This window comes from Thalassophryne amazonica, chromosome 18, assembly GCF_902500255.1.
Source record: "Thalassophryne amazonica chromosome 18, fThaAma1.1, whole genome shotgun sequence".
Classification (NCBI taxonomy): domain Eukaryota; kingdom Metazoa; phylum Chordata; class Actinopteri; order Batrachoidiformes; family Batrachoididae; genus Thalassophryne; species Thalassophryne amazonica.
This window is the reverse complement of record NC_047120.1, coordinates 62,479,453-62,496,669: the sequence shown is the minus strand read 5'-3', so window position 1 is coordinate 62,496,669 and position 17,217 is coordinate 62,479,453. Positions and strand designations below refer to the sequence as shown.

General features: G+C 41.2%; 1 protein-coding gene and 1 pseudogene across 1 annotated transcript; one reads left to right on the top strand and one right to left on the bottom strand.

The window, feature by feature from the left end:
- Positions 1-4,153, top strand: part of LOC117530528 — a 57,385-nt pseudogene extending 53,232 nt beyond the window's left edge.
- Positions 4,154-5,367: 1,214 nt separating this feature from the next.
- On the bottom strand, positions 5,368-5,871 carry atoh1c (atonal bHLH transcription factor 1c). Its single transcript, XM_034193508.1, has one exon. It carries the CDS (start codon positions 5,869-5,871, stop codon positions 5,368-5,370), a length of 504 nt encoding a protein of 167 aa, XP_034049399.1.
- Between the last annotated feature and the right edge of the window lie 11,346 nt (positions 5,872-17,217).

The window sequence follows — 17,217 nt, the reverse complement described above, 5'->3', positions numbered from 1 at the left end:
TGGCCCCAGTTCTCCCCCCCCCCCCCCCCCCCCCCCCGTTATCGTTTCTTTTGCTGTTGGAAGATTAAATTTAATCAGCTATATTGTCTGAGTTGTGTTGACCTTTTGTGAGCTGATCAGCGGCTGTACAGCATCAACTATGCTACAAATTTATATATTGCTTACCAGGATAAAGTTCCAGTCTGGAGATAGAACTGTTAGATTTGTTAGAAAATTCAAACATCCAGAGAGCACTTATTGTAGCCTGATGCTAACATTTAGCTTTGTAGCTGTGGAAATGAATTGGACAAACTGTGACGTAGCACCACAGACTGCTCCTGAGCGACACGGAGCAGGAAGGATCTGAGAGGACTTCTTATCCACAGCTTATTTTTAAGCTTGTGTTGGCAACAGAGACGCTGAATAAAAGCTCTCAAAGGTAAAGACGAGCGCGATTTCTGTGACGACGTTAACGCTGCTTATCACAACCCTGTTTTTTTGTCTTTCTGCAGTTTCAATTGTGTTTTCTCTGAAAGTAATAAAGTGTATTTTCAAAATAAAATGGCATCCGTCCTTCACTCTCTTCCAGTGTGATGTCGGCACCACGGGACAAAAGTCCATATCCCGGATTATAGACTATCTGGAGCACTGCTAGAGATGAACCGTGACCATCTCCTCCTTCGTCTTCATCATCACCATCATCGCCACATTCTGACGGTTGAAGACTCGCTGGAAAACGGGCCTGTAGTTCTTCCTAACAAACACAGTCGCATGCAGTCATCTTCATCTTCCTCAGCTCATCGATGTCATCGTCCTTCAGTAAAACCAACAATGAACTGCTGGATTCTTTTTATTTTTATTTTATGATTTGAGCAGTTAGACTTTTCTCTCATTTGACTCCCCCCAAAAATTGTTTTATTCAGTCATCCCCTCAAACAGCTGTGGTTTTATTTTAGTTTTTTTTCTTAAAGATAAAGTTTGTCAGTATTATATTTTATTCTCTCTATTTATAAAAGTTTCCTGGACACTGTCTTTTCTGCAGTTCTTTTCTCTCTCTCTCTGCTATCCTTCGTATCGACTGACGGCACCTCAGAGCGAAGCTGCCACTTTGTCCAGGTGCTCGTCAAAGTGTCGCATTGAAGTGGTGTAAGGAAAACTGCTGACCAAAGCAATCAAAGCGCAGACCTCCACTCTACCGCGGCACCTCATTGCGCTCACGCTGTGTTCTTCTTTGTCCTGTCCTCTGTCTGACAGCGTCTCAGAAATCAAAGTATGGATCTTTTATTTTGTTGTTTTTTTTGTTTGTATTTTTTTTTTTCCCTAGCCTGTCGGGAGACCAGAGATCGAATCACAGGTGTTTTAGATGACAGATTTTCAATTTCTGCAGGTACTGGACAGTTTGTCACTCTGGCCCACTTTTCCAACAGGTTTTTTTTTTTTTTTTTTTCTGTTTAGAAGTAAGTTTCTCTTCCTCTGCCTCAAATATCTTCAAATTATTTGTTCTCTGTGGTTTCCTTTTCTGAGACCTCAAAAAACAAAACAACCAACAAAAAAAATCCGCAACCTTTGGGCACTGAAAACTTCTAACAAAACTTTTTTTCAATTCAAAGAATCGTTCGGCATTTGTTGCTGAATCCTGAACATCAAAGCTGCGTCTCTCAGCAGGACACGAGCCCTCTGGACCAGAAACTGTCCTTTTCCCAGCTTCTTTCAATTATGGTCAGGGTCAAGCAATCCGCTCGCCACCTGGCATCCAATTACGGCACAGAAGCCAGCGGTCAGAGAGGTGTGGCCCAGGTGCTTCTCTGAGCACCACAGGAGGCACTTAGACCATCCGGCTCTGTACTTTGTCCTTCTCGCTCCTGTTGTTCGAGCCAGCGATGCTTCAAAACACTGGGATCATTTCTGTTAAATCAAAATTTCACAGCTCCTAATTAAAGTGCTCCTCTGATCCTGTAACGTTTCAGATGGAATCAGTTTTCTTTGAAGTGGTGAAATTTTAATTTTTACTTCCCCAGCCCGCCTCATCTTTTCCTTCCTTCGATCTTCCTTCAGCACCTCTTAGAGGAGCGTGAACATCACTCCAGAAAGTTGTCTCTGACAGAGCCCTCAAACGACATTATAGATCTTGGAAATGTTTCCAGTTTCCAAACTCTTCTGGTGGGAACATCTGGATGAGACATTACATCAATTTAGCTGCTGCTTCTGTGCTGTTTTTATGTTAAATTTTGTTTCTTTTTGCCTTTTCATCCACCCGTCTTACTGGGGAAGAACCCAGGAGATGACACCCAGACAGACACGGATCACAGAAGGTTTCAAGGACAAGCCTTTCTGTTCATTATCGGTGTCTTGACCCAACAGTGCACTAAAGGCATCAGCATGCTTCATCTCAGTGGGTTCTTGGGATAATTGTGGTACCTGGTCAGAATAGATGTTTGCTTCTTCTGATGTCCTGAACTCATCTCCTGCTTAAAGGGTCACGTTACATGACGACAAAGAAGCACAAGCTTGGCATTTTCTTCTCACCTTGACGTGTCCCCCCCCGTTGTTGACTGTATACGGAATAATGTTCCACACTGGAAGAAGACATGCGCCCAGCCTCCTACTGTCAAAGCACACCTGCCTGTTCGGATCACAAGCCCTGTTAGTTTGGAACTTGGGACTTGTCATTTGCATCTGAACAATTTCAGGCAAACCAGCTGTCATGTTCATGTCTCTGGGTCCTCAGCCTTTGATATCCAGACACACCTAGTAAGACCTTACAGTGTCATGGAGTCACTGGTCAGAGGTGTTTGGTGATGCTGATATCTTTGCAAGCGAACGAAGGTCCCTGGTGCTTCCTGTCTAACTTTGTGGTTGATAGACTTGGACTGTCACCACTGACCTGAGGTGATGACTGGATGTCTTTAGTACCAGGACTCTTTGGAGTGTGGTGGACGCTTCTGCACCACTACATGCTCCCAGACCTGATCTGATTCTTGTTAGGAAATTATCCTCAAACTTTTCAGAACCACCAAAGATATTTTGAGGTTTCAGTCATGGTATAATCAAGCCTTTTCATCTCAACCAACCTGAAGTCCAGGAACAAAGTGAGGTTCAGTTTGTCTTGCTCAAGGACACTTTGAAACCTCTGATCTCTTGACTCATGCAAGGTAGAAAATCCACTGTACCCACTGAGCTACCTTGATCCTGTTCCACTCCAGCGACTGTCATTTCCGAATTCTCTCGTTAATGTGACCACATGGTCGACACGTGAAGCATGAACAATGCGCTAGTTTCAATTGAGTCCTTTTAACTTCTACGAAGTTTTTTTTTTCTCTCTTTCTTTCTTTCTTTTAAATAAGCCGAATAAATGTTTGGTGATTCTGAACTCCTAACTGATGTTGGTCAGGTTGTAATTTGAGGGCAGGGCAGAGAAGATTGGCGCTGTACCTTGTTTTTGATCTGACCTTGTTTGGTCAGAGCATCGCTGGTGTCTTTAACTTATACTTACCTAACAACCCAAAACTCAAATTTCCGTGAAATAAAACAACTGAGATTGATCAGAGATCGGTCGTTATCTTGTGCTTGATAAATGATTGATCGAATGATGGCATGATCCATCAATCAGTCGCATCGTTAAAACAGAACAGTCTGTTATTCTGTTGATGAATTAATCAGCTTTTGTTGGAGTTAAATGGAGTTATTTAAAGGTTTTTTTTGTTTGTTTGTTTTTTGGGGTTTGGTGATTTGGCATTTGAAGCAAGTGTCATGAAGATTTCTCTCATCTTTTTTTTTTTGGTCCACTTTTTGTGATGATTAAAAAAAATCAGTTTAAACCACACACTCCTTTTCTTAAAACGTTTACAAGAGCTTTATCGACAAAAGTGTGGATGAATGAATGAAAAGAATTTTGTACATAGTTTCTGTACATAGATTTGATTTTCCTCTTTGAGGAGCAGAGGCTGATGGGTAATGGGGCAGGGCGGGGTAATGTATTTGAATTTAGGCTGGTAGACTCTACTTTTCTGACTCTATTTTTGATTTTCTAAAGCCTTTTGTCTCAGTCGTGTTGTTTTTTGGACAGAGCCTCTTAACAAACTGCAGGAAACTTGACCTTTGTACCAATTTGCAGACTGATGTATTTGCTTACTTGTACATAATTTTAAAAGAATAAAAATTGCTACTTTCAGTATACCTGTTTCTTTGCGTCTGTGTCCTGTAGATGTGTCGGAATGTACCAATCACCATTTCTCTCTCTTAATGCAGATTTCTGAGTGCTGGACTTGAGCAGATTTTCTGATATCTGCATGTGACAAATGATTAAAAACTTTCTGCTCGGTGTGAAAGACCTTCAAAGTAATGGCACCCAGCTGGGCAACACAATGGAGGTGTGTGCTGAAATTTTATTTTCCAAACGGTGTCAAGCAGAAGATTCTTGCCTTGAAATTAATAAGTATTTGACATTGAAATGTCTTTTTTTTTTTTTTTTTTTTGCCCTCATTTAAAAAGTGACAACACCAAAATGCTCTCAACTACAAACATCATTGTTAAAAAAGTACGAGTCTAACCATGGATCTGTTTTCAGACCTCGCTCTGTTCTGAGTGCTTTGTCTTTGCATGTGCCAGATTTTTTTTTTTTTTTTCCTTCTCTCTGTTGGTCTGTCTTTTGTCCACTCACCAAGATGTTTCAGAAAATTGAAACAGAAACAAAAGCATCTTGTTAGCGTTGGTCCCTGGCAGTAAACTACATCTTCCTAACTGGATTCTGGGGCCATAATTTTCCTTATAATAAAGCCTTAGGGCTTAAATAAACAAGTTTTTCTCTACTTTTTAAATAAATGTATAATATTTCTTCTTATTGAGCTTTTTTCACTTTATGACATCACAAAACCAGATAATGCCAAAGACCTTTTGGGGGGCCAATTCAGATTTTATTTATTTATTTTGACCCCTGTGTAATTCTTCATTGACCCCTACCTGACCACCATATTGGATTTTCAAGTGGCCAGCACTTTTTTTCTCCTCAAACATCGATTTATGAAGAACATTCATGCCAAATCTGATGCTTGTATCACCAAGTGAAGGATTGTTTATCTGCTGCACTATTGAAAATCCTTCCTGAACTGCAGCCTCAAACAAATCTGGTCCTGAATTGTGAATTTTTACTTGTTAATTGGTCCATGAACCAGAACCTTCACCTGTGACAAGCTGAAAATAGTCCAAGCCACCAGACACGTGGCTTAATTTTTAATAAATACTCAAACTGACCTTCAGGACAGTTTGTAAGAAGTACAAATATACATACAGACCTAAACTTTTCAGTTTTTGACTATATGTTTCAGATGAGAGTACAAAAGTAGGTTGGCACAGCAGTAAAACCTGAAAAGTCCTGCTGAAAAGGACTGCTCAAATAGTCACCGGGTTCATCTCCTCCTCCGGGCTCCCGGGGCTCTGTAAAGGTCCCCGCCGGGGCCCCTCGGCCAGCAGCTCTGGCCCCTGTGACGCCGGTTCCGCGGCTCCGTGTGCGTCCTGCTGCAGCAGCTCGCTGAGGGTGGAGATGTAAATCTGCGCCATCTGGAGCGTCTCTGACTTGGAAAGCTTCCTGTCGCTCTCCAGGGTCGGGATGACGCTCCGCAGCCGGTCAAAGGCCACGTTGAGTCCCAGCATCCTGCGCCGCTCCCGCGCGTTCGCCGCGAGGCGCCGCCGCTTCTGCGCCCGCTCCACGGCGCACGGATCCGGCTGGAAGTAACGCAGCGCGCCGCAGGACGGACCCAGCCGCAGCTCCACGATGGCGCACGGAGGGCCCCGGTGGTCACAGCCGCTCACCGCGCGCTCCGGCGCATCCTGGATGTCTGCTGCCACCGGCTCCGCCGACACAAACGGACCAAAGAGGCTTTTACGCGGCGGCATCGCGCTTCTGCTCCGTGTCACAAAAAAAGTTTGCCCAAACCTCCAAGTTTGACACGCGAATTTATGGACAGGCCAGCGGCGGGGACGCGCCGTGCGTGCTGCAGGGGCGTGGAGAAGGTCGTGTGCTGCCTAATGAACAGAGCCAAAGTCCTGCAGGAGGTCCATTAACAGAGTTCATCAAAACGGGATTAGACGCGTCTCAGTGCGCGCGTGAAGGAGGATCAATGATCAGAAATCAGGTCACCAGCCACCTACAACGACAAAACCTCCGTCCAAACAAGTTTAAACCATTTCCATGAATGCAGGAAGCAAAATTAATGCATTCAGAGCTCTTAAAAAAACAACAAAAAAAACGCCCACACAAATAACTAATGTTCCTTCATTCTTCCAGCAGCAATAACTCCAAACTATTTCAGCTACAAACTTTGACTTGACATACTTAGAATTTCAGCAATTAAATCACCAATTAATAATAATATAAAAAACTACTGCTTTCTGAAAAAAATTCTAGTGATTACGTGAGAAATTTGTAAAAAAATGATAAAATTTGTTAAATGTAGGACGTTCCACAAAAATTTGGCAGTTACATCTGCAGTTAGAGCACCGTGCTCATAGAGCGCAAACCTCCGCCAACACAAATTTTACATTGGAAAAGGTTTTCAAGGTCAAAGTCCTGTTAGAAGGGACTTTTCAAAAGCTAAATTAGATGTGATCAAATGTCAGGAGTATGTATTTAGTTCATGCACTTGAGTCAAAGTTTTTTTGTGGTGTTGTCAGGCTATTCTTTTTTTTTTTTTCTTCAACTTTTTCGGCTTCTGAATTCTTTTTCAGATAATTTTGACAGAACCCTGGTTATTTCTGCTTTGCACAATTTGTCATTGCTTCTTGGCACTTGGTTTCCAACTGATAACTGGAAGACAAACAGTCATAAAATTGGAACCCCCATCTAATTTTGGTGGTGTAGGTAAATCAGTAACAGAAAAATGAGTGACTGAGGCACTTTTGATTGAGATATAATGCAAAATATACACCAAATGGGCTTTTCAATATTAATTTCAAATGTCCATAAAATCCACAATCTGGATCAGATCCGGATCAAACTTTGTCAGGTGATAGTGAGTGCCAGTCTGCACCTCACTTTCAAATATGACAGTGATTGGGGCACGTTTGATTAAGAATTAATGTAAAATACATTAAATGGGGTTTCAATGTTAAATTTAAACAGCCACAAAATCCACAATCTGGTTCAGATCCCAATCAAACTTTGTCAGGTGATAAAGGATGCCATCCTACATAACGCTCTCAAATATGAAAGAAATTAGATCTTTTTTTGACAGATGTGAATTTTTGAAAATTTGTTCAATGTTAAAGATGGGGATTTTTCCTGACTTTGACCTTTGACCTTGGAATTTGAATCAGTTCTTGCCTATCAGGATATGAATCTTCAGTAAAAATGTCATAATAATACATGAAAAAGTATGGCCTACAGGCTGTTCACAAACAGGCAAAAACATAATTTGGTTGGCAGAGGAAATAAAGTTTTTGTGACAATTTTGTTTCTTCTTGCGGATTGAGACTGGAAAGCATAAATCATGTATTTGATCCAGTTCTTTGGACCGCTGAGGTGTGACACAGCAGTACCCTGTTGTATACACCTGATTTGTTGTAATGAACGTTGTTCCTGATCACTCATATTGGATCTTTGAATCTTGCTGAGGGGTTTAATGTTTTCATTGCCATCTCTGTGTATCTTGTTTAGATCTTGGAATCAGGATCAAAGGAATTGAACGCTAGGGTCAGATCCTGACCTTTGCAGCTTATCAGTGAACTGAGATCCTGGTTGTTCATTGCTTTCATTCTGTATAGTGCAGCAGCTAAGAGAATATTTAGAGCAAAACTGTGCAAATGGTGATACAAGCACCAAAGTTGGCACAAATACTCCTTAGACATTACTCCTTTGAACAAACCGACTGGCCACTTGAATTTTCAGTAGGCAGCCAGGTAGGGATCAATTGAAGAATTACACAGGGGTCAAAATTAAAAATGCTCAAATCATTTTGAAAACTACACCACATTATTTGTCTGATCATAAAGATTCCAAAAAGGTATAGTTTGGACTGTCTATGACTGAATGATCAGGAGTTATGAGGTAAAAACAACAAAAATGGTGACAAAGGTCAGTTTCAGTTTGTACAGGGGTCAAAAGTTAAAGTTGGTTAAATTTTGAGAACAAAAATGATGCAAATTATTAGTTGAGTTAACAGGGTTTTAAAAAGGAATAGTTTGGACCATGTGTCATGCTTAGTTATCATGTTACGGGGTAACATGTCACATGTCATAGAATCCAATGGACGTTGACCTTGTTTGACCTTTACTTTGGAGACCAAACATTCATCATAATCAAAACTATTCCATTATTAATCCTATTAGTTCAACAAGTAATTTGCATCACTTTTTACCAAAATTGAAGCAACTTTAACTTTTGACCCCTGTACAAACTGACACTGACCTTTGTCACCATTTTTGCTGTTTTTACCCCATAACTCCTGATCATTCAGTCATAGATAGTCAAAACTATAGTTTTTTTTTTGGAATTTTTACGATCAGACAAATAATGTGGTGTAGTTTTCAAAATGATTTGAGCATTTTTAATTTTGACCCCTGTGTAATTCTTCAATTGACCCCTACCTGGCCCCTATTGAAAATTCAAGTGGCCAGTTGGTTTTTCAAAAGAGTAATGTCTAAGGAGTATTTGTGCTAACTTTGGTGCTTGTATCACCATTTGCACAGTTGTTTATCTGCTGCACTAGTAGTCACAACTACCTGAATCAGGATCCAGCATCACAGATGAGGTTAGGATGAAAGGCAGGATCAAAGTTCCAAGGTGAGCTCTGCACCAGAATTTTAATTAGCTCTTCTTTAGTTGACATTTCCACCAAATTCCATTGAAATCTGTTCATCCTTTGAGATATCCTGCTAAATAAGTGACAATTCCACAACTTTGATATTAAAGGATTGCATATTGTCATCGTGTTTTCAAAATGATGCACACCAAAGGATGAATTCTCTGAAGGGGAGGAAAGGAAGTGGATGGATGGATTGATATCCACAAGCCATGAGTGTCACAAATGCTGTGACATTGCTTTCCTATAGGGGGTGCAGTTTGACAAATAGAGGCTTTCTTGTGTGACAGGAAAGCATTAATAATGTTTTGTGTTATGGTGGTACAACAGCAAACTATACTGATCTGGTTTTGGTTGCATTTATAATTCAGGAGGGTAGAATATGAGCACCACCTCCATTGTAGACAATTACGTCTCTCATTTCAAAGGTTCAGTCGTGGCAGTTTGAAGCTGCCGTTGATGCAGATTTGTACCAGAGTTCAACAAAGATGAATTTTATTGCACAATTACTCTAACAAATCTTTTACCTTTATGGGTGATTATTTAACTACTGGCACTATTGGCCTTGTAAATGTAATTTCCACCACACCATTGCCTTACAATATAAAGCACCTTGGGGCAACTGTTTGTTGTGATTTGGTGCTATATACATGTGCTCTGATGTCACTGTTTATCTCCATAGAAACTACCCAAACAATCTTTCATACAAACTGTTTAAAGGGACATTACAGTGTTGTGGTGGAAATTATGGCAATAGTGTGGGACAACTACATTTTGTTTAAAAAAAAATCACAACAGTTGTATGACATTGAATACCCCAATTATGTTTTGATTGTTTGACTGATATTTTATTCAGAGATATTTTAAAACATTAGAAAAAACGTTTCTTTACCATTCATTTTTATCATTGAAGGGTGTGGGACAAGCACAAAACGGTAATATTTGCATATAATGATGCTGAATAAAGGTGAAAAAGGCATCATAGATTACTAGAACAAATTTCTTAACACACTTTCATTGTAAAGATAACTATAAAAGTGTGAAATTTCCCCTTTTTTCTGTTTTTCATACAATATGATCAAAGGACATAAGTGCCCGTAGTCTAAGAATCACCCTTATCTATTTGAATGTGTTCTTTAGTTAAATAATGACATTTGTCGTCAGTGTCGTTTTTTAGGGGATTTGAGCAGTGCAGCCTCCTGTGGTTGAAGCTCAATGATGACTGACACTCTGGCGTCCATGCATCCTCTGGATCTGCTTTAATAGGATTTAGCAGCGTGTCGGACTGAAGCCACCGCCGTGTGCCAGCTCTCTGCCAAGCCGAGTCTTTACACACGCCACAGCGTGGCACCAAACCGCCACAAAGATGGCTGTGTGAAGTACATCAGCATAATGGACTCCTGATTGCCAGGAGGACCCCGGCTGTCAGGGTCTCTCCTTTCTCTTTTCCAGTCTGGAGCACGTGGGGAGGTTTCTGGCACGCTCCACTTTATTAAACCCAATGAAACGGCTCATTGCTGCCAGCGGATGGACACAGGCTGCAGATCAAACCTGCGTACAGATGACATCCACACCCCAGAACCTGCTGACCATGCAGAACCTTCTGTTCTCTTTTGGACTTTTTAAGTTTGTGGATAAAATCAATCAGCTTCCAGCTTTTAGAAAACCAGTATTCTTCCTTGTTCGAGTAACTTTTACATGGATCAGGGATTGTGGTGCTTCGAACCTCAAAATATAAATGATGGCAAAACAAAACCTCCCTCTGTGTCGTGTTAAAAATATGACAGTCTCACAGAGGAGGTTCAACTGTTGGAATTATTCATTTAGTAACTAATGTTCTGATTTTCACATCACTTGGAAATGACCTGGAATAGAAACCAGGAAATCTGGGATTGGTACCACAGGATAGAAAACTTTAAAATTGCAATCAATAAATGTTACTGGGGCAAACTCTTTTAATGAAAATATTTGTTTTATTTAGCCATTCTCACAAAGTGTTTCACAATATCAATGCAATGAAAGAACAATAACGCAACATTAAAATAGTTGAAAACATTATAAAATTAAAAGCAACATTAAAAGAGAATATATTAAAACATTAAGATACAAGTTAACCACCATCTGTGATTACAGGCAGCCAAAAAGAGATGCCATTTTTCATTTCATTTATATTTATATAGCACCAAATCACAACAACACTGCTTCAAGGCGCTTCACACAAGTAAAGTCTAACCTTACCCCCTAGGACGAGCACACAGGCAACAGTGGTAAGAAAAAAAACTCCCTCTCATGATATTGAGGAAGAAACCTCATGCAGACCAGACTCAAAAGGGGTGACCCACTGCTTGGACCATGCTACCGACACATTTCACAATACAAATATACAAGAAATTGTGGGAGTCCATGCTGGTGTCCAGAACTGGAAGCTGGCTGGGGGGGATTTTGAGGTCCACAGATCCCGTCTATTTCTATCGTCTATTACATCCAGTGTCTGGCTGGACAGTTTGTTTCCACACAATAACTAAAGAATGCCTCTTGTGATTGAAACCATTTCCTGGTGGCAAATGGGGAAGGTTCTTTTTGAAAATGGGGTCATCTGTTACGCAATGTGGCCCCCACAGGCGCCATCTTGATTTTTTTTTTCCGCACAATAACTAAAGAACACCTCGTCTGACTGAACCCATTTTCTTGATTTTTGTCACCAAGAGTCACATAGATAATCAGAGTGGATTTATCAAATAGAGTTCTTAGCTTAGCAAGCCTGACGACCATCATCCCAGTCTTGTCCGAGTTTAGCAGTAGGAACTCTGCACTCAAACCAGACAAACCTTTAACTTGGTAATATTGGACCCATTTGCTGTGAGCACTGACCTACATAACAGCAAGTCATCAGCATAGTGATGAAGGTCAATGCCACTGCAACAAATCTTAATGGTGCTAAATACAGAGAAAAGAGGAATGGTATAAGAACTGACTCCTGCGGAACCCCATGCTAAAGGGCAAATAATCCCAATGGCATTGTTGGAGGCAACACAATGCAACAGACTTAACAAAATTTCAACCAAAATGGCACATTAGCAGAAGTAATAATTAAAAACAACAAAAGTTTATCCAAGCAATACTTCAACCACACCTTTTCAAGTTTTGTGAAAAAATGAAAAGTTACACAATAAGTAGAGAGGTTTGTTCTGTTTTCATAACATTTTATGTTACAGCCTTATTCTAAAATGGAGTAAATTCATTTTTCTCCTCAAAATTCTACTCATAACACCTCATAATGACAACATGAAAAAAGTTATTTTGAAATATTTGCAAATTTCTTAAAAAACAAACACTCACACTCTTTGCTCAATACTTTGTTGATACACTTTTGGCAGCAATTACAGCCTCAAGTCTTCTTGAATATGATGCCACAAGCTTGGTGCACCTATCTTTGGGCAGTTTTGTCCATTCCTCTTTGCAGCACCTCTCAAGTCCCAGGCTGGATGGGGACTTGAGAGGTGCACAGCCATGTTCAGATCTCTCCAGAGATGTTCATTCAAATTCAGGTCTGGTCTCTGGCTGGGCCACTCAAGGACATTCACAGAGTTGTACTGAAGCCACTCCTTTGATATCTTGGCTGTGTGCTTAGGGTCATTGTCTTGCTGAAAGATGAACCTTTGCCCCAGTCTGAGGTCAGGAGTGCTCTGGAGCAGGTTTTCATCCAAGATGTCTCTGCACATTGCTGCATACATATTTTCCTCAGTCCTGACTAGTCTCCCAGTTAATGCTGCTGAAAAACATCCCCACAACATGATGCTGCCACCACTATGCTTCACTGTAGGGATGGTGTCTGGTTTCCTCCAAGCATGATGCCTGGCATTCACACCAAAGAGTTCAATCTTTGTCTCATCAGACCAGAGAATTTTGTTTCTCATGGTCTGAGAGTCCTTCATGTGCCTTTTGTCAAACTCCAGGTGGGCTGCCATGTGCCTTTTACTAAGGAGTGGCTTCCGTCTGGCCCCTCTACCATACAGGCCTGATTGGTGGATTGCTGCAGAGATGGTTGTCCTTCTGGAAGGTTGTCCTTTCTCAGAATGCTGGAGCTCTGACAGAGAGACCATCAGGTTCTTGGTCACCTCACTGACTAAGGCCGTTGTCCCCCAGTGGCTCAGCTTAGATGGGCGGCCAGCTCTAGGAAGAGTCCTGGTGGATATGAACTTCTTATGTTTACAGATGATGGAGACCACTGTGCTCATTGGGACCTTCAAAGCAGCAGAAATGTTTCTATACACTTCCCCACCCCAGATTTGTGCTTTGTCTAGAGGTCTACAGACAATTACTTTGACGCCATGCTTGGTTTGTGCTCTGACATGCACTGTCAACTGTGGGACCTTATATGTGTAGCGGGATGAAGGTCCCGGGTCCTGATTGAAAAGACGTCCCCGCTAGCTTGGCTAACGGGAATTCCCCTTTGGTTGACCTGGTAGAGGAATGGTCTTTAGTGCGAGCCATCCAGGTTCAATCCCACCACCGTCCCGGCCACAAAGGTCCTGCGGTCACAATCTGGCATCACGAACAGGATGTGGGTAGTCACAGAACATGCTTAATGCACCTGTGACTTCGGGACGAAGTCAAAAATGGTGGGGAGATATGTAGCAGGATAAAGGTCCCGGGTCATGATTGAAAAGACGTTCCTGCTAGCTTGGCTAACGGGGAATTCCCCTTTGGCTGACCTGGTAGAGGAATGGTCTTTAGTGCAAGCCGTCTGGGTTCAATCTCACCACCGTCCCGGCTACAAAGGTCCTGCGGTCACAATCGTAGACAGTTGTGTGCTTTTCCAAATCATGTCCTATCAACTGAATTTACCCCAGGTGGACTCCAGTTACACTGTAGAAACATCTCAAGGATGATCAGTAGAAACAGGATGAACCTGAGCTCAATTTTGAGCTTCAAGGTAAATGCTGTGAATACTTATGGACCTGTGATTTCTTAGCTTTATGATTTTTAATAAATTAGCAAAAATCTAAAAAAGAAAAAAATCACATTGTCTTTATGGGGTATTGTGTGTAGAATTTTGAGATAAAATTAATCCATTTTGGAATGCGGCTCAAACATAAAATGAGGAAAAAGTGAAGCGCTGTGAATACTTTTCGCGCTACAGTGACCCACCAAGTCAGCTAGCTTGTCTAGTTCAAAAACAAGCTTGTTGAACTTTTTTGGGTGAATCATTAGTTATGGAAGCTGCTGATTATCATCTGGTTGCTACTCTGTTACAATTTGTTAGAATGTTGGATATTTAAATGTGATGACTAACAACTGTTGGCTATAAACTAACATCCATGCTAAAAGCTGCTAGTGCTAACCATTCTGTTAGACTGTGTCGACACATTTTGCTTTGCAACTGTTTGTGAGCTTCAAATAATCCTGCTGACAGACAGATGAGGTTAAAAAAATGGAAGCAGTAATGACAGTTATTATTATTTTTCATTTTATTTTTACCCATTTGTTTTTAGTATTTTCTGTTCTATTTTTTTTATGTTGTATTTATGTGAAATATTTCATGAATAAAGATGTTAATATTATTATTATTAATAATATTATTAGTATTATTATTATTGAAGTTTGACATTCAGAAGCTGCACAACGGTTCCTTAATGATTAATTACCAAGTCAGTGGTGCATTGATTCCACAGTGGGTGATTGATGCACGCCCAGCGTCAGCTGAGTGTTGGCTCAGTGTGTAGGGACTCTTTGATGATCCAGCAGGATGACCCTTTGAACACGCCAACAATGGCTGAACACGCACACACAGCAGGTTAAAGGCAGACCTCACACAAGAACGAGTGCACACTCGTTTGTCTTATTTCACACCACTGATCCTTCCTCCCTCTTTGTGTCTCCCTTTAGACACACTTGTTTCTGTCCGTGCCGGTCCAGTTATCAGTTATTGATTAGGCCAGCTGCGTGTGTGGCACTGAGTCGAGCTGTTGCACTGTGTCCTCTATCGCCCCCCTCAGGATGCCCCTCTGAAATTCAGTTTTCGCTTGTTTGTTAGCAGGACTGCTGAAAAACAAATGAACTATTTTCATTAAACTTTGTGAAATGTTGGTGCTGGTCTGGAAAAGGAATTTAAAAAAAAACTGCAGTATGCTTCATTGTCACAAGAGGGCGCACACCACATTGGGTGTAATTTTTGTGGGTCTGCTGCAGTGTGGCGAGAAGTTGTGCAGATCTTGGGATGTTGTGACTTGGCTTAACGTGTTGAAATCTTTTTTTTTTTTTTTTGCTTCTGGTATATTAGACGTAGTCAGTCCGTCAGTCACAAACCGATCAATATGAAGCTCAATCAATATGAAGCATCGTTTACATCCTGCCAAATGTGATGCTGTTGCATTCAGCCCCTCCTTTCCCTCCTTCCCAGCTCTGAACTCGCTGTCTGTCCTGGTTTTGGAAGCTGTCCGCGGCGCTGACGGTTGAGCCGTTCAGGCGTGTTTTCCTCATCGTGATGATTTGACCTTGTGACCTCTACCTGTTTCTGCTCAGCTGACGCTGCTCCTGTAACCTCCAGCAGCCAGTGATTAATTATAGTTGCAGGAGCGGAGCCGTTGGCGCCGTCGGGACGGATTATGAATCCTGCCTGAAAGGAGAACGGACCCAAATGATGACGACAGCGCTGACTTTTCCAATTACACGTTTATTGCTTTGACTTCAGCCTCTCCTGGTGTTTGTTGCAATGAAGAGTCCTGTGAAGTCCACAGAGTGAATTTTACTCAACTTTGATGAGACTGCGATGACTGGATTTGCTTGGATCCATGTCTGGAATCTCAAATAGTCCATGTGGACATTCCACCAAACAAACCCATTGGTGGTTTAAGTTAAACTCTGGTGACATTCCGAGTTCCTTAAATGAAGACGCAGGACTTTGTGTTCTTAATGGGTCCCAGTGAGCAGCACAGGAACATCCATTGTCTTTAAAACAGTCTGCGTCCACACATCTGACTCCTTCAGGACGTGTTTCATGTTTGCTGGACACTGTGGAGTAAATCTGTTTTTCTTAGAGTTACTTTGTGCTGATAGTACATTTATGTCTATGGTGTGTCCCAAAATTACAGCTAGTTTTATAACTAGTAAAACATTTATTTTGGGGAGGAAGTCCATTGCAAATATTGTCAGTTTGGTCAGGGAAATATTTAGGAAATGTAAGAACTTAGAATTTCCCGTATAGAACTATTAACATACTTTTAATAAAATGATGATAAAACATTTGTCTCCCCACTGACTGGTTTTGACAAACCAAGTAAAAATGTTTTAGTTCTGATAACTGACAGCAAACCCATGTGAGCGTTTTCTAATCTGTCCAGCAGGTATCCTGCAAAATGATCATGTGAAACATGACCAGATTTAATCTGTATTTCTTTCTGTTTGGGAAGAAGACAACTTGTTTTCATTTTATGCCCTTTTTTAATTTTTCAACCAAATTCAGTTACAATTAAAGGTCTAAGTAAAGTAAATCAGTAAGTCAGTAAAAAGTAAATCATTCTGTTTCAGTGTTTAAAGTGTGTGTGTGTGTGTGTGTGCGCGGGGGGGGGGGGGGTGCTAACAGCATTTACGTGACATTAAACTATTAAACTTCGATCCGTATCACTTTTTATCTGTTGTTTTTCAAGGTGTTTGTGTGCAAATTGGCCTCGTTTCCCCAACCTAATATACGTTTGTCTGTGATGGGATAACATGTTCTATAGCAACAGAAAAATCATTGAGTGGGTGGGGCTAAAGACTGTGGCCACTAGGGGGTGTCATTGTTGACTAAATCTGCATTACTGGTGTACGTATGTTGGTGGCACCTCGTTCTTACAAAGACAAATGAAATGCCATCATGTGGACCAACAAGTGGTCTTTAGGGGCTTGGCTAAGTAATTAATAATTAATAAAAAAATAAAGTAACTATTAATGAGGCAACTTTTTTCCACATTTTGTGTGTTTGTGCCTGGTTTCACCATCAGTTTAACAAAGTGAACCAGTAAAGACTTGTACATTTGTTTTTTCTGTATTTTAAAAACATCTTTTTAGCATTTCCACAACTTCAAATCTGTTTTTAAGAGCTGCAGCTGAACTGCAGAGTGGACCGCTGTGTAGACCTGTGTCTCTTTGTGTGGACGTTTGTGTCTGTATGACCGTGTATGTATACCTGTGTCTCTTTGTGTGGACGTCTGTATGCCTGTGTGTAGACCTCTCTCTCTCTGTGTGGACGTCTGTATGCCTGTGTCTATAGACTTATCTCTCTTTGTGAGGACGTCTGTATACCTGTGTCTCTTTGTGTGGACGTCTGTATGCCTGTGTGTATAGACCTGTGTCTCTTTGCGTGGACGTCAGTGTCTGTATGCCTGTGTGTATAGACTTGTCTATTTCTGTGTGGACATCTGTATGCCTGTGTGTAGACTTGTCTCTCTTTGTGTGGACG